The 13,013-nt window shown below is 40.1% G+C and overlaps 2 protein-coding genes across 2 annotated transcripts; one reads left to right on the forward strand and one right to left on the reverse strand.

The window, feature by feature from the left end:
- Positions 1-1,870: 1,870 nt before the first annotated feature.
- nefmb (neurofilament medium chain b) lies at positions 1,871-4,816 on the forward strand (the record flags this gene model as incomplete). Its single annotated transcript, XM_081349865.1, has 3 exons — positions 1,871-2,875; positions 3,584-3,708; positions 3,790-4,816. The coding sequence occupies 3 exons, from the start codon at positions 1,871-1,873 to the stop codon at positions 4,814-4,816; spliced, it is 2,157 nt and encodes a 718-aa protein (XP_081205991.1).
- Positions 4,817-7,487: 2,671 nt separating this feature from the next.
- On the reverse strand, positions 7,488-10,636 carry neflb (neurofilament light chain b). The gene is made up of 4 exons (XM_081348102.1): positions 9,462-10,636; positions 9,126-9,250; positions 8,607-8,962; positions 7,488-8,144 (listed from the first exon to the last, which is right to left on the reverse strand). The coding sequence occupies exons 1-4, from the start codon at positions 10,473-10,475 to the stop codon at positions 7,915-7,917; spliced, it is 1,725 nt and encodes a 574-aa protein (XP_081204228.1). The 5' UTR covers positions 10,476-10,636; the 3' UTR covers positions 7,488-7,914.
- Between the last annotated feature and the right edge of the window lie 2,377 nt (positions 10,637-13,013).

Raw genomic sequence — 13,013 nt, forward strand, 5'->3', positions numbered from 1 at the left:
AATTATTTATAAGCCATTTTCCTCATGTATGGGGACCAAAAATGTCCAACAAGAACAAGGATTTTGGATCTTTGTGGGAACATTTTGTCACACACACACACACACACACACACACACACACACACACACACACACACACACTGCTACATATTGCCTAAACCCTGAATCTTAAGCATCAGTGTCATTAGCAACAGGCCACTTTCCCTCTTTTGATTGTCAGATTTATATTTTCTATTGATTATCTATGATTTGTATTGATCTAGTCTGCAAAGCTTCTTGTATATAACCTCTGACATATGTGTACAGTATTTCCCATCATGACCCACTTCTTCCAGTATGTGTCTGCTCATTTTACTCGTCATGGCTATAATCTGGATAAATAATTGAAGTGCAGTTCTTATGGCATTATTACTGCCGTTTTATTGGATTTGTCTTATATAATGATATTAATATCATAACATCTTAGTGATTTGCGCCCCTTTTTTTAATTAATATCAGTATTCAAGATGCTTTTTAGGTCCTTGGGGTACTTCCTTATGAAGAAAGTATAATTATTATTTTAGGAAGGCCCTTGGTTTTTTATTAAGCATTGAACTAAAATGACTCCCTTGTGCACTCTAAAATGAATTAGAAAACTTCTTATAACCTTGGTACTTTGCTGCATTGTTGAACCTTCCTGACAACAGAGGCCAAATCCTCAGTGCATCAGCTGAGGCTGACGGCGGATTGGCTGCTTCGTCTTGCCATGTGCACACATTCAAGAATGTCAATGTCTGTAAAAGCAAAGGAAAAAATTACACTTTATTAGAAAGCGATCAGTTAAAGAGGTGAATGTTAATATGGGACAGAGGTTATCCATAAAAATGATATTGCTTTTTAGCCTTTCGATCCGATTTGATGTTAATTTTAATTTTAATAGAAGTGCAAATACTACTTTATTTTGTGTTTGTGTGCAGTGCTTTCATGTCCTACAGTGTGGCATTTTATAATTCATCTGTATATCCAAAAACATTTTTTTAATAAAAACTTTTGTAACTATTATTATTATTATTATATTATTATTAAGTATGCAGTTTTTTTCCTGCAAATTAATGCAGAGACTACATGGAATATCTGTTCTTTAAAATACATTTTTTTTCACATAATTATTTTTTATTTCTAAAAACAGAAAAACAGTTTATTAAAAACAGTCACAGCATGTTAAAAAAAACTTAACTTTTTTAATATTTTTTTGTAAATTAGAGCTGTGTATTTATTGTTCAGCCGATGATTAATGTTTGTTATATCTCTGCAAATATTTTGTTCAATCTCTGCACAAAATTTGTTTAAATTCATATGCATTAACATAAAATATTACTGAATTTGAAGCAAAATGCACGTTTATTGATGGGTTGCTCTAAGGACACATAAATTAAAATTAGATAGATAGATAGATAGATAGATAGATAGATAGATAGATAGATAGATAGATAGATAGATAGATAGATAGATAGATAGATAGATAGATAGATAGATAGATAGATAGATAGATAGATAGATAGATAGATAGATAGATAGATAGATAGATAGATAGATAGATAGATAGTGGATAAAGTCCATCTGCAATACATTAAGTATAAGTGAACAAGAGCAAAAAGTGCGTTAAAGTGCATTAAACAACATGTGATGCAGAAAGTCACAGCCTCTTGACTTCACCTTTTATACAATTTTAAAAGACTTCGACCACTGAGGTGAATTGCTGAACAACCCAACGACCCATCTTTATCGATTTTCCAAGGGGAGGGTGGTGCTCCTGCCTCGTTGACAAAGTAAGCGCGCGTATAAATAGAACAGGACCGAACACACCACCAATTCACAAGCACCATCTACCATGGACATGATAGGTACCTCCTCCCGCCGAAGAGCTCTGGAGACACGGACTATCCGCCAGCCGTCATCCACTATGCGCTCGTGGGCTAAAAGCAGTCCTGTGTCTTTCAAAAGAACCGCAAATGTGACTGCATCAAGAGCTGCGTACAGTTCTTCCGTGCTCGCGTCTCCGGAAGGGTTCGAGTTGAGCGCGGCGCTCAACGGAGACCCGGCGCGCCATAACGAGAAGGAGCAGCTCCATGGCCTCAACGACCGCTTCGCCAGCTACATCGACAAGGTTCGCTTCCTCGAGGAGCAAAACAAGCAGCTCGAGGCTGAGATCCAAGCGCTAAAGCAGCAGAAACTGTCGCAGTCCCTGCAGAGCGATGGGTACGACCGCGAGCTCCAAGACCTGCGCTGCGCCCTGGAGCAGCTCCACAAGGAGAAGACGCAGATCCTGCTGGACACAGACCACATGGATGAGGATCTCCAGCGGATCCGAGAGCGCTACGAAGATGAGTCCAGGCTCAGAGAGCACACGGAGGCTGCCATCCGAGGCATGAAGAAAGACAAGGACGACTCGGTTCTGCTGAAGCTGGAGTTGGAGAGGAAAGTCCAGTCGCTCGTGGACGAAATGGACTTCTTGCGGCAGAACCACGAGGAGGAGATCAGCGAGCTTCTGGCTCAGCTTCAAGCCGCGCAGGTGCCGGTGGTGGAGATGAGGGACCTCCAGAAGACCGACATCACCTCTGCGCTCCGGGAGATCCGCGCGCAACTGGACGGGCTTTCCTCCAAGAACCTCCAGCAGGCTGAAGAGGTGTTCCAGTGCCGCTATGCCATGCTGACGGACGCCGCGGAACAGAACAAGGATGCTATAAAGTCCATACGGGACGAGATCGGTAACTACCGCCGTCAGATCCAAGCCAAGAACGTCGAACTGGAGGCTCTTCGAGGCACCAAAGATTCACTGGAAAGGCAGCTGCATGATATCGAAGACCGCCACAACACCGACGTTGCGAGTTATCAGGTCAGTTTATCAAGACCTAATAAAACATTTAAAACCGAATCGATTATAATTTTAATTCAATAATAATATAAATAAAAAGTTAATAAAAATATAATTATTTTATATATAAATTATTACTAATTAATTCATATAAATTAATAAGAATGTTTTTTACAATTTATATCAGATGTGACAAATCCTGCAGCATTAGTAGCTATAATGTAAGTATGCACACTGTACCATTGCGCGTAAATACGCACGCAGTGAGATGATTGCTTTTTTCATGATATGAACGATGGATTTTGTTTTTGTTTTTAGAGTTTATTTATTTCTTAATTCTAATGTCTTAAATGGAAGCAAATGCACATGGCTGTGTTGCAAAACAGAAAGCATCCTGCTGCTTACTAGGTTTTGAAACCCAGCCATTATTTCACAGGTGGTTGCGCACTGCGTGCGTAATTATGCGTAGCGTGCCAAGCGCGTACTACTTACTTTTTACTAGTGCTGCAGGACTTCGTTTTAGTGGTTTGTTGTGTTTCTGCCAGGCCTGGTATAAATTATAAAAACAAATCATGAACAGATGCTACATTTGGTACAATGAGAACATTTGGCACCAAATAAGAACTTTTGTAAATGTAGTTGTTTCCACTGTAAGGTAAAAGATCAGTTTTTTAGTTAATACTGAGTCAAAATTTTAAACTAATACATTTATCACATCTAATTTAACAGGAAATGATTCATCAATTGGAAAATGATCTAAAAGGAACAAAATGGGAAATGTCTCGTCATCTTCGGGAATATCAGGATCTGCTCAATGTCAAGATGGCATTGGATGCTGAAATAGCAGCTTACAGGTAGAGTTGTGCAGAACACTTTTTTTTGCTCTTTTTCATGTCTTGTTTGATTTATGACAAACTTTTCTCTTTTAAATGTAGGAAACTACTGGAGGGCGAGGAGACGCGCTTCCGTGCCGTCTCTGGAAGTATTTCGAGCGCTGCGTTTCCGTACAGCCAGCCCAGATCCTCTAAAGTCAAACATAAAATAGTGGAGGAGATCATTGAGGAGACTAAAGGAGAGAGTGACTTTGATGATGTCCTGGCAGAGGTGGCAAAAGAGGTGTCAGAAGAAGCAGGTGAGGGTGAAGAGGAGGAAAAGGAGGAAGAGGAGGAAGAGATTGTTGCCGCCAGTCAGGCCAAAGTGAGTTCCGCCGCTCCTGAGGGAGAAGAAGAGGAAGAAAAAGGAGAAGAGGAAGAGAAAGGAGAAGATGAGGAAGAAACAGCAGAAGAAGGAGAGGCGGCTGAGGAGGCAGAGGAAGAGGAAGAAGAGGGTGAGGAGGAAGAGGCACAAGTGGAAGTGATTGAGGAAACAAAACTGTGTGGAGACAAATCGCCAACATCAGAGAAAGAAGGCAGTGACAAAGATGAAGAAGGAAAGGAAGAGGAGGAGGGCGCTGAAGAACAAGAGGCGGAAGAGAAAGAACAAACCAAAGATGACGAGGAGAAGGAAGAAGCTGATGAAAAAGACGACGAGAAAGAGGAGACCAAATCCGAAGGAGATGAGGAGAAGAAAGACGAGTCTGGAGGAGAGGAAACAAAGGCTGATTCCGAGAAGAGCGACAAAAAAAGCGATGCAGAGGAAGACGAAAAGAAATCCCCCGTAAGTGAAGAAAAAGAGAAACCAGAAAGCCCAGCAGAGGAAAAGCAGCCAGAAGAAAAAGAAGAAGTTGTTCCCAACGGTGAGCAGACGAGCCCGGCCAAAGAGGAAGCCAGTCCGAAAGAAGACGTCCAGACCAGAACGGTGGAGACCATCACCAACGGAGACAAGCAGAGCAAAGCAGACGCAGAGAAAGAGGAAGAGAAGAAGGAGCCAGAGGAAAAGCCTCAGGAGAAAAAGAAAGAAGTCACCAAAAAGGTGGAGAAAGTCACTCCCGAAGCCAAGAAGGAAATCAAAGGAAAAGACTGATGCAGATGATTCCGATGGGAAATTAGTTATAATCAATTGTTAGAAATTATTCTATTTGATGCAAAATGTGAAAATGACGCAGCTAGCAACAATAATTGCATGCGTGTTAAATGATTAACTTGCATGTGTGGTTTGGGGAGGACGTCGCCATGCTGAGCTGTTGCGTCTGAAACAGAAATTATAGCGCGTTTGAATTAAAGTGCAAATACATTACGCTGCTAATGACTTGAACCATCTCTGTGAACGAGAGAAGTTCTCCAGCAGCTGTTTGGCAATAATGGTGCTACGACTATATCATCATTCGCAGGCGCACTTTGAGCAGAAACCCCTTCATTTCATCTGTATACTTCTTGCCTTAAGACATAATGCACTGAATCAATGATAAGAGTCGGTTTGTTAACGCGAAACACAAAAGCTGTTGACGATGATACTGTGAAAGCTAACTGGTGCTGCACTTTGCAATATCATATCAATCAATAAAAGCTCATCAAGTCCTTACAAAGCTTCTTGTGTGTTTGCATTCACGCTACTGTACACACAAGTTTGGGGTGGATAAGACCAAAGTCTCCAAGGCTGCATTTATTTGATCGAAAATACAGTAGAAACAGTGAAATATTATTACAATATTAAATAACTGTTTTCAAGTTGAATATATTTTAAAATGTATGATCAAAGCTGAATTTTCAGAATCATTACTTCAATCTTCAGTGTCACGTGATCCTTCAGAAATCAATCTAATATGATGATTTGCTGCTCAAGAAACATTGTATGAAGAAACATCAATGTTAAAAACAGTTGCGCTGCTAAATATTGTTGTGGAAATGACAAAAAAATTATGAATAGAAAGTTCAAAAGAACAGATTTATCAATTTAATGCATTCTTTCTTTATAAAAGTATTATGGACATTTGCACTGCAATGATTTAGAAACAAATAGCACAACGATGATTGGTGATAATCACAAAATCAATAGGATTTCAACATGGACAATTTACATGTAACCCTAAATGATACATTTACCAATAAAGTATTTATTGTCATATGGATAAAGGGCCTTGTTAGACACAATGCACAGCAAAGTTACCATTGCATCCCCTTATTGTATATCTAATTGCTTTCATTAAATGTTTCCTTCATACATTCAACCATTCATTATCCTTCCACTAGAAGATAAAGTCCTTCACATGTAAACTAAGATTAATAGTTGGCAATAAAACCTTCTTTTTTTTCCACCTGGGCAAATGGAAAGAATGACAATGAAGCATGACTTAACTCACAAACGTTTCATCACAGCGTGGACATTAATCAAAAAACATTTTCAGACGAGACCATCTCTAAACCCCCTACATTAGTGTAACTACATGTCAGCGTATAGTTCTCAATTAGGATAATGGAGAAGATGCGCTGCGCTGGCTTGTTAGAGCTCGAGCCGAGTCCTCGGGCTCATCAGGTAACTGAATTTGTGCGAAAGGATGTCGCTGAGGGGGCAGTAATTGGATTTGTATGCTAAAACACACTAATTCAAATGATAAATCAATAGAGATTTGTGCTGACCACCGGGTATGGCTGAGGATCACATCTGGGGTGACAGTGCATGGCTGACACACTTATCCAACACAGTGGGAAACTCCAGTGGATTCAAACCTAAAACTTCCCTGTTACAGCCCAGATCTGAACCACTATGCAACACTCACCTCGTATATATGTGCATTAGAAGCATAAGCTGTGCTTTGCCTGGACTCTGCTCTGTGCTGAACGGGCACAAAACAGTCACATGACATCAGTCTACTCTAGTGAATCACTTTAGCTGAGCTCTGAGGATTCTTGCATTATATTGATTACAGCTGTCATGAATAAATAATCAAAATGCAGCGCTATACTTGAGCTAATGGCTCCGTACTTGCAGCTTTAGTGGGCCGTAGCATACCTGAATGGATTATACTATTCTCTTAGTATTTCTACAGTATGCCTATTTATAGAGAGAGAGCAGAGCACATATGTGACCCTGGACCACAAAAACAGTCTTATAGGTCATTTTTTTAAAATTGAGTTTTATACATCATCTGAAAGCTGAATAAGCTTTCCACTGATGTATGGTTTGTTAGGATAGGACAATATTTGGCCGATATCTGAAAATCTGGAATCTGAGGGTGCAAAAAAATCTAAATATTGAGAAAATCGCCTTTAAAGTTGTCCATTTTTGTTGGCGATTTTGCTGCATCCACTCATAAAAATACATTTTTGATATATTTAAGCTAGGAAATTTACTAAATATCTTCATGGAACATGATCTTTACTTAATATCCTAATGATTTTTGTCATAAAAGAAAAATCGATCATTTTGACCCATACAATGTATTGTTGGCTATTGCCACAAATATACCTGTGGGACTTATGACTGGTTTTGTGGTCCAGGATCACATATGGTATATCGTATCCCACAATGCACTGTGCTAAACCTTTAATGTCTGGCATTACGAATGAACTGGAAGAAACATTCAACATTTAATCAATGAGTTCCGCCAAAACATGCAAAGTAACCTTCTTCTGAAATGATAGCTAGACACCACTCGCTGAATTATGCATGCGGTATAATTTGTTCTAGTTAGTTATTCTGTACTACTAACAGCATACAGGCAGAAACACAACAACACAGAGTAACGCACTAGGTTAAGGAGGTTTGTCAAGATTTTATTAGTAGGCAATAAGCCTTTCTTTGAGGATCTGGTATAAGGCATTTTGTATACTAAGCACACTTGTGTTAGCATAGGCAGTTGATAGTGCGATTAATGCTGAAGGCATACAGACACAGTGCTCAAATAATAACATTTGTTTGCATTTTAATAAATAAACATCAATTAAACCAACACAAGAAACCTGCAATCACAACTTCCCTGCCAAGCGCAAACATAAGGCATGTGTTCATGCATAGGCTACTCTGGCTTTAGGCGATCTCTATGGTGGCGTTTATTATTCTAGTTTGTGTCTGAATGTGAAATGGAGCAGCAGGACACAGTAAACCTGTCGAGACGTCTGCATGTGTGAGATAAACGAGGTTTGATCACCTCCAGCTAGCACCAGGGGTTTGGTCCAGTGGGTTTACTTCTCTTTCGGCTTGACTTTCTCAGCTTTACTCTCTTTCTCGTCGTCTCCTTTCTTTTTCTCCTCTTCTTTTCCTGTATCATCCTTCTCCTCCTCTTCTTCTTCACCTTTCCCTTCTTCTTTATCAGCTTCTTCACCCTCTCCTCCTTCCTCTTTTTCTTCCTCCTCTTCCTGTTCTCCCTTATCCTCACCTTCTTCCTCTGCTCCCTCTTCACCTCCTTCTTCACCTGTAAAAGAGACAACAAATGTCACTACTGCCATCTATAGATAGATAGATAGATAGATAGAATTTATATATCGTCACCTTCCTAAAATAATTAAAAAAAATAATAATGAAATAAATCATTTTTTCAGGTTTCTCAGAAAACACAAAAAACTGAACCAATAACTGAAAAATTGATAATTGAAAAGGTGACGATATTATATATAAACACATTTTAACAAACATAAAAAAATAGGTACAAAAACGTTAATGTAATTTTTTTAAATAAAAAATGTAGTTATAATGAACTTTTTTTCACTAAATGAAGATAAATAAAAATAAATAAAAGGGAAAAATATTGGGGGGGGGGGGTTCATTTACTGTATATGCACCAATGTGTCAAACATAATAAATAGAAGAAATTTTTATGTAAATTAAATTAAAATATATCTAAAATATATATATATAAAAAACAAATGATCCTCACCCTCTTCTTTTTCCTCTTCCTTTTTTTTGTCTTCTTCCTCCTCCTCCTCTTTCTCACCCTCTTCCTCCTCCACCTCCTCCTTCTCCTCCACCTCCTCCTCCTCCTCCTCCTCTTCTTTCTCTGGACTTGCTCCAGCCTCCTGCATCTGACTGGCTTCTATAATCTCATCCGGAATGGCAGAGTAACTCATCAATCTGGTTCCCAGAAGATAGGGGGCGCCAGAGGTCAGACTGGCCTGCACAGAGAACACGGGACGGCCGAAAGACGGAGTGGCAGCGATGGAGGGAGAAAACACACTGGACATACCACCAATACCGCCCACGTTGAAGCGGGTTTCTTCTCCTTCTAGAAGTTTCCTGTTGGAATGTAAATTGACTTTTATTTAAGGATCTAAAGAAGTTTTCAAGATTAGGGAGGATCAAATGTAATCAATGTAAAACCCATATTAATTGATTGAGGCTATATATCAAATGCAATGAAGCATAAATGTTGTTCTAGAAAACGGTTGACATTACTAACCTGTAAGCAGCTATCTCAATGTCCAAGGCCATTTTCACATTGAGAAGGTCCTGATATTCTTTAAGGTAACGGCCCATTTCACTCTTCATGGACCTTAGCTCATTCTCCAAGTCACCGATGTTATCCTGTCCAGACAAAAAATTAAAGACAAAAGTTTGATTTTTGAGTACAACAGTGCATATAGAGCATTATTGAAGGATATAGCCAAGGTCATGGGTTCAGTTCCCAGGGACATAAAGAACGGATCAAATGTGTGTGTTGAATACAGTTTAAGTCACTTTAAATAAAAGCCAAATGCATAAATGTAAATTGAGGACATGTAGTTATGATTCTGACCTGTAGCTCAGCGATCTCCGCGCTCTGCTTCTCCTCGACCTCTTGCAGTTGTCTCTCCAGAGCTTGGTTGAAGCCCTGGCATGCTTCGATCTCCAGGTCTCGAGATTTCAGCATTCGACGGTACTCCCCGGCCTCGTCTTTAGCGGTGCGGATGTTCTCCGTGTGTTTGGCAGTGTCCTCCGTCATGGTGCTCACCTTCCCACGGAACCACTCCTCTGCGGCTTGGATGTTCTGCTGAGCCAGGCGCTCGTACTGACCTCGGATTTCTCGGAGAGCCACAGAGAGATCGGGTTTGGCCACTTCCATCTCCACCGACACCTGGGCGCTGTACTGCACCTGGGCTTGGAGCTCGGCGATCTCGCTTTCATGGAGCCTCTTGAGGAAGGCCAGCTCGTCCAGTAGAGTTTCGGCTCTTTTTTCCAGCTCAGACCGGGCCAACGCTGCATCGTCCGCCCCCTTCCTGGCATCCACCATCCGGCCTTCGGCTTCCTCACGGGCCAGGACTACTTCTTCATAGCGACTCTGCAAGTCCTTGAGTGCGTCTTCCAGTCGGTCCCGCCTTTCTTGAGCCGCTTGGCGCTCCCTACGGGCCTCGTCCACCGCCGCGCGCAGCTCCCTCGCCTCTTGCTCGTACAGACCCCTGAGGCGGGAGGGTTCGCAGTGCTTCTGACGCAGCAGGAGCAGCTCTGCCTCCAGGGAACGGTTCTGGAGCTCCAGGCCATGCACACGCTCAATGAAGTTGGCAAAGCGGTCGTTGAGGCCCTGGAGTTGGGCCCTCTCTTGGGTCCGCACCACTTTGAACTCCGAGCTCAGCTGAGAAGCCTGGCTCAGGTCCAGCTCTGCATGCTGCAGACCTGCAGAGGAGGAGAGAACCGAGGCACGGGACGGGGAAGAGTAGGTTGAGTAGACAGATCGAGAACGACTGCTTGCTCCGCCGAAGGGCGTCCCGCTGCGCACCACCACGCGCCTCCGCTGCACAGACGGGAGATAAGGGTTGTAACTCATTGAGCTCATGGTTGTTGAAGAGAAAAGAGAGCAGAGGTTTCCGCAGTGCTGCTGCTGTTGTGGAGAGAGCTCTGTGAGGATGTAGCGCCACTGGCACGGCTTTTTATAGCAGGAGGAGAGACTCTGACGCAGAGCTTTTTACTGACAGCATGAATCCATTACCCTCCAGTGCGGGCTGGGATAGGTTTCTCAGGAGTGGAGGGGCGAATTACAGAAATGGATTGGCAATGCGCGAGAGAGAGAGAGAGAGAGAGAGAGAGAGAGAGAGAGAGAGAGAGAGAGAGAGAGAGAGAGAGAAACAGAGAGCACAGCAAAGAGGGCAATGAGGACAAAAGGAAGGAAACAAAGGAAAAAGACAATTCATCATGCAATGGCTTCATTGTACAGATCTAACAGGGGATATAGCTGTTAAATCGAGCCTTTAATATTAGTTCCCAGCAGTTCTCTTTGCATTTTAAACTGTTTCTAGTTGTGAGATGAGAAATCTGCATAATATTTTCACTTTTGCCATCTTAAAATGTTGGCAAAATTGGTGTGAAGGAAAGGCTTTTCAATGGTCTGTGCAAGTGCTGCACAGGCCACTAAAATCCTTGTCACCAGATGCTCTAAAGGCAAATCTTACAAACAAACTGCAAAATAAACATTAACAGAAGGACTTACACAAGTAAATGCTTCTCTCTAGTGGTGGTCGAAGGTATTGTGAAATAATCCAAGTTAGATTTGCATCGCTGTGAAATAATGCAGAGTCATAGTAGAAACTGACAACAACACAATAACCTGAAATAATAATCCGTCAATCACAAAGAAATAGGTCCCCAAAGAACAATATTTCACACAATTTAATAGATTGTGACAGAAATGCATTTAGATTATTGGACATTTTTGAGCAACCTTTTTATACACACTTCATTTTCCCTTTCTTTATTCTTGCTTAACAGTTAAGTTAGAATATCAGACAAACATCTTCTTGTCATCTGATTGCTAAAGTCTCTTCAACAGCCAGACAGCTAATGCAGTAGGCAGGAGATGAAGTAATGATGAAAAAATGTGTTTATTGAACATTCTTAGAGTCTTTATCAAAGCTCAAAACAAATTCAACAAGTCTTATTATGCCAAGCAAAGGAAATGTGCACTGCTTTTTAACTCTTATGGCCTTGACATTGCATTTCGTTTTAATAAAGAAAACAAAATGTGTAATTATTGGGTTCATCATGTGTTCATGTCAAATGTTGTACATATCTGAATAAAGGCACTGAGCAAAAGCATATTTCTGCAACAGTGCTCTTTGGGCAAAGCAATGGAAAATTACTGCTTCACAACATCATCCTGTTAGTTTAAAAACCTTGAAATGGAGACATTCTCTTGCCTCTTACTCATAAAGACAAATATCCCTTGAAACCACACAATCATACAATAAACAATAATAGAAAGTAAACATGGTGCTGCAAAATATAAAGGCATAAAATGTTAATAATATAAATAATAAAAAGATGGATAAATGATTAAAGTATAAATGTAAGTAAAAAAATATATGAATAAATGATAAATCAAATGACAACTGCATAAATGACCAATGATTATAAATTATTATAAAATGAAATCATATAGAAAACAAAGAAAATAAAACACAACAGATTGCTCTCTTAAAGTAACACACACAACCTGTCTTTGTTTATAATGAGTGAGAATTCCTAGATCATTTAACGTCACACAAACACAGAAATGTAAGCCGGCAGTTATTTTACAAAGTTCTAAGGTGGACCACAACAATAAAGCATATATAATTTATAACATTGTTTTATAATAGTGTATAATTGTGTTTACTGTAGTTTATAATAGTGCATCATTGTTTTATAAAAAAAAAATGTTTTTGTATTTCAGGAGCTCAGGTTTTCAACAATGACAGAATTCACTTGATTTGTTAAATATTGAAATATGAAATATTTAGTTGTAGGTGACAAGTCTCAGGGATTAAAAGTGCAGTAAGAAACACTGTTGATATTTGAAATCAACACTTCATTGCTCCGCCCCCAAAATAACAAACACGTTATGCAACACAGGATACCGCTAACAACTGGTGCATCAGGCAGCTCGCACATGTATGAATCTGCTGTAATTTAACAACAACAGCATACAAAAGTATATCTTGGTTTTATGAAATATAGCAAAAACCATTTTATCCACATATCAAGCAGAAACAAAGCAACCTGGGCGTCCGTTTTCAGCCCTTAACTCCTCCTCTATAACATCTCTCCAACACACTTTTCCAATATTAACGTGGATCCTAAAGCTCTTGCCTGATCATAACCCTTCTTCCAATTATATTTCTCTGACCGTTTCCTTTTTTTCTCCTATTTACACAGCAAGGACTATACAAATACAGTTTCTTTCAGCAAACACACACAGAACAGACATCTAGCAAATATTCACAAAATTGTTAAAGTGTTGATTTATATTTTCAACAGCGTTCCTCACAAATCTTAATTACAATGCTTACTGAACCATTAATACAATTGTATTGTATTGTATAAATATGACACAAAAATA

This window comes from Scardinius erythrophthalmus (genome assembly GCF_964197995.2).
Source record: "Scardinius erythrophthalmus genome assembly, chromosome: 20".
NCBI classification, from domain to species: Eukaryota; Metazoa; Chordata; class Actinopteri; order Cypriniformes; family Leuciscidae; genus Scardinius; species Scardinius erythrophthalmus.

Bases quoted from the DNA above. Each gene is read 5' to 3' on its own strand.
- neflb (XM_081348102.1), bottom strand. From the start codon at position 10,475: ATGAGCTCAATGAGTTACAACCCTTATCTCCCGTCTGTGCAGCGGAGG. The intron at 9,251-9,461 runs GTCAGAATCATA...TTGTCTGGACAG, and splicing joins CGGAGATCGCTGAGCTACAG to GATAACATCGGTGACTTGGA. The intron at 8,963-9,125 runs GTTAGTAATGTC...ACATTCCAACAG, and splicing joins ATTGAGATAGCTGCTTACAG to GAAACTTCTAGAAGGAGAAG.